The sequence below is a fragment of the Temnothorax longispinosus genome, chromosome 8, assembly GCF_030848805.1.
Source record: "Temnothorax longispinosus isolate EJ_2023e chromosome 8, Tlon_JGU_v1, whole genome shotgun sequence".
In the NCBI taxonomy this organism is placed as follows: Eukaryota; Metazoa; Arthropoda; class Insecta; order Hymenoptera; family Formicidae; genus Temnothorax; species Temnothorax longispinosus.
The window spans coordinates 8,317,858-8,325,366 of NC_092365.1; the positions used below are offsets into that span (position 1 = coordinate 8,317,858).

Below are 7,509 nucleotides of genomic sequence, written 5' to 3' on the forward strand. Positions count from 1 at the left end.
AAACATTATCCGCGTGGAGTGTAACGTGACCGCGGGTGCGTACAGCAACGGCAAACGTGTTCACACGATACACGAATTTTTACCGAGCGTACCACCGGGATATAAGATACCGGAAACGCCGGCGCAGATCATTTACCTGCCGATCATCGCGCGAAGCGTTACGAATCTAACGATACGCGTCACGGATCAAGACGGACGATTGCTCGATTGTCGAGGAGAAGAGGTCACCGTCAGATTGCACATACGACGGCGACAGCGATAACGCCCGACGTGTGACATGCTCGTGTTGAACGACTCGGAGCACGCGACAGATAAGAATATCTTTACAACTGCGACGATCGACGATATCATCAAATCGACATTCGGTAGCGTTAAAACAGAGACGAAAACAGAGACGAGAAAGAAGCTCAATGCATCGAACGTTCAATTTTTACATTTTATCTCTGGGATTCGCGGTACGAAACATCTGAACGATGACTGAAATTCTTAACATCGGAGGCGAGCCGGTCTTTGACGATCGCATCGTCAAGATCGAGACTCACACGTACAACCCGTACGCCAACACTACGTTCGAGTATAGCGACGAGATACGAATACCCATACAACAGCAGGATCTATATACGTTGCCATGCGAAAGTTTTCTCTACGTCGAAGGAACATTGACGGTGACCAGAGCAGCTGACCAAGCCGATAACGTGGTATTGGGGAATAATTACGTCGCGTTCATGTTCGATGAGATTCGATACGAGCTCGACGGTGTGGAGATTGATCACTGCAGAAACGTAGGAATAACCAGCACGCTCAAGAACTACGTAACGGTATTGTCCGACAGAAGCGTGATCCTGAGAAACGCCGGCTGGGAACCACATAATAACGCGAATGGATACTTCAATTTCTGCGTACCGCTCAACTTGTTACTGGGATTTTGCGAGGATTACAAACGCGTGATGATCAACGCTTGTTACGAATTAATCTTGATACGATCGCGCACCGACAACAATTGTCTGGTGGGAAGTCGCGTTGGAGCCTACTCAAACTACTCAAGATACAGTGGCGAATGCCTCACGTGGTATTGAGCGAGATTAACAAGCTGTCGATGCTGCGCGCCTTGGAAAACGGACGATATCTAAGTATGGGTTTCCGTTCGTGGGATCTGTACGAGTATCCCCTGTTGCAGAACACGACCAAGCACTCGTGGGCCATTAAGACCGCGACTCAGCTTGAGAAACCGCGATACGTCGTTTTCGCTCTGCAGACAGGTCGGAAGAACGTCATGTCCGCTGACACGAGCCGATTCGACGACTGCAAATTGACCAACGTGAAACTCTACCTAAACTCGGAAGTCTATCCGTACGACGACTTTAATTTGGACTTTGGTAAACACAGATGGGCTATTCTGTACGATATGTACGCGCGTTTCTGCAAGGGCTATTACGGATACGAATATCTCGAGCCGAGTCTCACCGTTCGACTTTTCTCCGTAACGGCCCGTTCGTGATCATCGATTGCTCTCGACAGTAGGTAAGCAACGTTTGTTCTAAGCCATGGGGCAATGAGGGGTGGTGAGGGGCGGGGGGGAACCGCGGGCGGGGGGACCGCGGGGGAGGGGGGAACCGCGCGTTTCAGCGCCGCGGGGGAGGGGGAGGGGGGACCCGCGCGTTTCGGCGCCGCGGGGGAGGGGGAGGGGGGGAACCGCGTTTTTCAGGCGTCGCGGGGGAGGGGGAGGGAGGAACCGCGTTTTCCGGCGCCGCGGGGTGAGGGGGTCTGCGTTTTCCGGCGCCGCGGGGTGAGGGGATCCGCGTTTTCCGGCGCCGCGGGGCAACCGCGTTTCCGCCGCGCCGCGGGGCGAGGGGGGGATCCGCGTTTTCGCCGCGCCGCGGAGCGTTCGCGTTTTCGGGCGCCGCGGGGCGAGGGGACCCGCGTTCGCGTTTCGCCGCGCCACGGAGTCCGCGTGACGTCACACGGCACGCTCGCGTTATCTCTCCCTCGTAGATGTTTCTTTCCCGTCCCTCATTCGTCTTCTCGTTCGCGCGGTGTCTCGCCCCCGTCCCCCCCCCCGTTTGCGTTCACAATCGCGTTTAAATAAATTTATATTATACATAGAAAATTTGCTTACCACCGCAGGATTTGAACCAGAAATCCCTAACTCGGTCACCTTCAGAATTCAGGCCATTGTCTCTTAATTTACACAATAATATGTATACACTAAAATACTGCAGGCTATTTACACAGGCTATTTACACAGTTAAAATTTACACAAAAACACACATAGGACACAGATTACACGGTGAAATCAGATATAATGTGTCTCCACAAGATGAACAAAAGAGACCATCTATGAGGATATACGGACATGTGGCATGTCTGCGAACAGCGTATAACATCGAGAACAATCCGTGTATTCTGACAATGCATGACGCACAAAACTTCATATGTCCTGGAGTAAAATAAAAGTATATGCAACACATCTTTGTCAGAGGGTGTAACATATTCACTTCTGCTTGATTCAACACTCTGAAAATTTCGTCCGGAATATCCTCATCAGACATTTCACTATCATAACACGAATCGTCCGACAATAATGCTTCATCATCAACTTCCATTTCTTCAACGTTTGCTTCAACTTCCATTTCATGTCCTTCAAACTGTAATTCTTCGAAATCCATTTTTACTTTAATGATGAAACCGCGGTGTTGCACTAACACGTCTAAATCAATTAGACGTTATATTATCCACCGTCTTCTCGACCGTCCTCTATTCTTTCCCAATATATTTGGTAATAGAGAAACATCCAGTTCGATTGGCGATTGGCGATTCCGATTTCGCGACGGATGCTTTCCAGGAAAAAATCTACAAACGCATATATGCGGCCTCTCTCTTCGCTTCATACGATGTCTCTTTTAAACATTTCATGATCATCAAAATCCCGCCACATTAGTATTTCACGACATTCATATAATTTGAGAAACTTCCGATGCGATCGGAGATCGGCGATTCCGATTTCCCGACGGATCAGATATCTCGTTACATCGACGGTCTGCGGATCCCCATTCCTCACGAACGGATCGTTGATTTTCACGATCGGTTTCCCTTCAGGATAGAACACTGGTTTGCAAAGTTCTGCATACTCGCTCATATCACGTTAAATTCGGTGGGCCTTGATATACAGTAGCATTAAGATGGCCAGAACCAATTGTCTGTATAAGCCGCACAATCAAGCACGCCAACCGACTGCTCTTACTTCTAGTCCTCGACTACTGAGCGTACCATCAAATTCATCCTTCTACATCTCACTATTGTCACATCGTTTGTTTATCATATCTAATTTCACCATGATCTCAGCATCCATACAATTGCACCTTCCGAAAAATCTGCGATGTGCAGTTTTGCACGTGTGCAATGAAGTCACCGCGAGACATATTCTCGAAAACGATATCGCACCATTAACTTTCAATGGTTTAATCTGTAATACTGCTATTGAACAGCTATTAAACAGCTAAAAACAGCTATCAAACAGCTATTGAACCGCCATGAAACAGCTAAAAACAGCTATCAAACAGCTCTTGAACCGCTATGAAACAGCTATCAAACAGCTATTGAACCGCCATGAAACAGCTAAAAACAGCTAAAAACAGCTATCAAACAGCTCTTGAACCGCTATGAAACAGCTAAAAACAGCTAAAAACAGCTATTGAACAGCTATCAAACAACTAAAAACAGCTATCAAACAGCTATCAAACAGCTATTGAACCGCTATGAAACAGCTAAAAACAGCTAAAAACAGCTAAAAACAGCTAAAAACAGCTATCAAACAGCTCTTGAACAGCTATCAAACAACTAAAACAGCTATTGAACCGCTATGAAACAGCTAAAAAACAGCTATCAAATAGCTCTTGAACAGCTATCAAACAACTAAAAACAGCTATCAGTATAACTGCGATCTGTATAACCGCTATTGAACAGCTATCAAACAACTAAAACAGCTATCAGTATAACTGCGATCTGTATAACCGCTATTGAACCGCTATCAAACTTCTTTTAAACAACTAAAAAAAACAGCTCTTGAACAGCTAAAACATCTATATTATACCACAAAGTATGTAGGAAAAAGAAATAAAACATTTATATATATATACATGTATAGTTTATTTCAAAAAAATATAATTTTTTCTGGTGTCGCGACCACCAGTTAAATATTTTTAATACATTTTGTAATGCGCAATTCTTAACATGTTTTTCGCATCTTACAGTATTAGTAACATCTAGATTATTTAAAGATTCGATATCTTCGTAATCTGCATCCAAAGTCTCAATTTTTAGATGTTTTCTCGCTTTATTCTCAAGCAGATCCACCAGCCATTCTCGTTTCTGGCATCCCTTGACGTACACAAAAGTCGACGTCTCGTCGCCCTCTCCAAGTACGGCCGATGTAATTAGATGTTTCGCCATGCTGTAGGACACGTTTCCGTCCTCCCATCGTAGTCTATGGTGATTCGCAATCAACCAGGAAGCGCATGATCTGTCGGACTTCGTGAGGAGACTCCATGGCATGGGACATGTAAAAATGTAATGCGCCAAAACGGTCCCGTTTCTCAGAACCGCCACCTCTTTCACGACAAATTTCATCCCGACGGTGAATCCTTGCAGATCGACAAACGTCGGTACGATCATGACGAAACGACGGAGCAATCTGTATCTTATCGCGGTACATCAGTGTCTCTTATATTGTAATATCTGCTTATATTGCAATATCTGCTGATATTGCAATTTACATGAGTTTGCGCACTACATTAGACAGCGGGCAGTATTCGATTACGCGATCATGCAAGATGAGACAATAGGCGGTAGTATTTGCAGGTACATTTTCTTTACAATCAAATTCTATTCGCACATCCACGGTGGCGCTCTTGACAGATTCGTTTTGTCGCGAGCAATCGATGACAACAAAAGGTCCTTCCACTAGGAATGTATACAAGCTGCAAAGCGTATCGAAGGAATCGTATCCGTAATAAGTTTTACGAAAACGCGCATACATATCGAAAAGAACGGCGTATCGATTTTTACCAAAATCCAGATTCATGTCATCGTACGGATAAAATTCGGAGTTTAGATAAAGTTTCACGTTGGTCAAATTACAATCATCGAATACGCTAACATTTTGAGACATGATATTCTTGCGGCCGGTCTGCAGCGCAAAGATAACGTACCGCGGCTTCTCCAGCTGAGTCGCCGTTTTGACGGCCCACGAATGCTTGGTCGTGCTCTGCAACATGGGATATTCATACAGATCCCACGAACGGAAACTGACACTAAGATATCGCCCGCTTTCCAAGGCCCGTAGCATAGATAGCTTATTGACCTCGTTTAATGTAACGTGAGGCATTCGCCACTGTATTTTAAACAATTCGATTTCCGGCTCCGTCGCAGGATTTCCTACAATGCAATTGTTATCGCTACGCGCTCGTATCAAAATTAATTCGTGACGAGCGTTAACAACCACGCGTTTGTAATCTTCGCAAAAGCCCAGCAACAACTTGAGCGGTACGCAAAAGTTGAAGTATCCTTCCGGTATGCTCGATGTAACGTCCCAGCCAGCATTCCGCATGAGTTGAGAATCATTATACGATAGCGATACGTAGTTCTTGATGGTACTGGTTATGCCAACGTTTCTGTTGCGATCAATCTCCACACCGTTGAGCTCGTATCGAATTTCATCAAACATGAACGCCACGCAATTATTCGCAAGCGTTGTCACAGACTCGTCATTTTTTCTCTTTATTACCAATCGTCCTTCAACGTAGAGAAAGCTCTCGCACGGCAACGTGTATAAATCCTGCTGTTGTATGGGTATTCTTATCTCATCGTTATGTCCAAACGTTGTGTTGGCGTACGGATTGTACGTGTGTGTCTCAATCTTGACGACGCTATCGTCAAAGATCGGTTCACCTCCAATGTTTAAGATATTAGCCATTTCGTACGACAAAACCCAATGATTTCAAAAATTCAATGTTCGACGCAGTGAGTTTCTTCTTTGGCGATCGGATTGTCTTTTTGTTTCTCGTCTGTTGCACCTGCTCAGCTTCGTTCAGTACGAGCATCTCACGTTATCGCTGTCGTCTTCGTACATGCAGTCTAACGGTGATCTCTTCTCCACGAAAATCAATCAATCGACCGGCCTGATCCACGACGCGAAGCGTCAAGTCCGAAATGCTCCGTACGATGATCGGAAGGTAAATGATCTGTGCCGGCGTTTCCGATATCTTATATCCTGGTGGCACGCTCGGTGAAAACTCGTGTATCGTGCACGTACTTGTCGTTGCTGTACGCACCCGCGGTCACGTTACACTCTATGCGAATGATGTTTACGTTGATGATATTTAGCGGAACATCCGATTCGTGCAATTGTCGCGGCTCCAGCACGCGATTCGCTGAAAATCCCAGCAGCGATCCAATGTTGTTCGGTTTTGTGAAATTTATCCGATAAGCGCACTTGATCTCGCTCTTCATCGTATTGTTATTAGCATGAATAATAATCAATGGGTGCGGTTCATCTTCGTTTGTCGAGACATTATTGGATTGGTCCCATAAAAGAGCGCGTTTCAGATACATGTCTATATCACGCAGTTCATACAATCCTTCGGGAATGGTAATCTCCTTGTCGTCGTCATAGTAGAATTTATTGTTTGACGAATTTACATTCGGTATCGTGTGATAGGTTTCAAAATCTGTTAGACCGAGCTCGTAATCGCCATCGCTCAAATCCACGGCGGGAAAGTAGCTTACCGCGAGGATGCTGCTCTTGCCGGTGAGCGTAAATGTCAGTGACATGTTTGAATAAATACTGAGATTAAACAGCGTAACGCCGGTCTTTAAATTGATTGTCAACCGACTGTAGAAAACGCAGACACAGTTGTCCGCAATTGCTCTGATCATATCGCTGATAAGGTGTGCGATTGTACTCTATTACATTGTTCTCTAGATACTGCGTCAATTCTCTCGGTGGTCGAAGATTGCCAAAACTGTCGAAATATATGGCACGATCTCCCCTCTTCGCGTACGCCACCCAGTGAGTACCCGGTCCCTCAGTATTATCCAAATTCACAATACCGCTCTCGTTTCGACGTATACCGCCGATCGGTAACGAGTGGCGCATGAAAATACCTCTAAAATATGGAATGCGCATACGTTTTGCCAATTGTTGCAGTTGTACATTGGTAGTTACACCCTTGGGGATTTTTAGCGTCTCTTCGACGTTTTTTTTTTCTCGAGGCTCCCCGTCCGCGATCGAAAGGTCCATTGAATGAACCACCGATAACCTCTGCACCTTCCGTACAACCCACAGTGCTCGCAAACAAAGATGTTTTCGAAACCTCGAATGACCCACTCGTGACGTCCGTTCGACAGCAGTTGCAAACATCTGAGGGTCAAGAAACGTTGCGAGATCAATTGGGTCCATTGAGCCAAAAGTATGTCGGGGCAGTTCTGAGCGGCGATCAAGAAAGCGGTATG

General features: G+C 45.7%; 2 protein-coding genes across 2 annotated transcripts; one reads left to right on the forward strand and one right to left on the reverse strand.

Moving 5' to 3' along the window:
* The first annotated feature begins 473 nt into the window (after positions 1-473).
* On the forward strand, positions 474-1,076 carry LOC139818218 (uncharacterized). Its single transcript, XM_071786830.1, has one exon. The coding sequence runs from the start codon at positions 474-476 to the stop codon at positions 1,074-1,076; it is 603 nt and encodes a 200-aa protein (XP_071642931.1).
* Positions 1,077-2,428: 1,352 nt separating this feature from the next.
* LOC139818219 (uncharacterized) lies at positions 2,429-5,971 on the reverse strand. Its single transcript, XM_071786831.1, has 4 exons — positions 5,498-5,971; positions 5,065-5,389; positions 2,496-2,707; positions 2,429-2,437 (listed from the first exon to the last, which is right to left on the reverse strand). The coding sequence occupies exons 1-4, from the start codon at positions 5,969-5,971 to the stop codon at positions 2,429-2,431; spliced, it is 1,020 nt and encodes a 339-aa protein (XP_071642932.1).
* Positions 5,972-7,509: the final 1,538 nt, after the last annotated feature.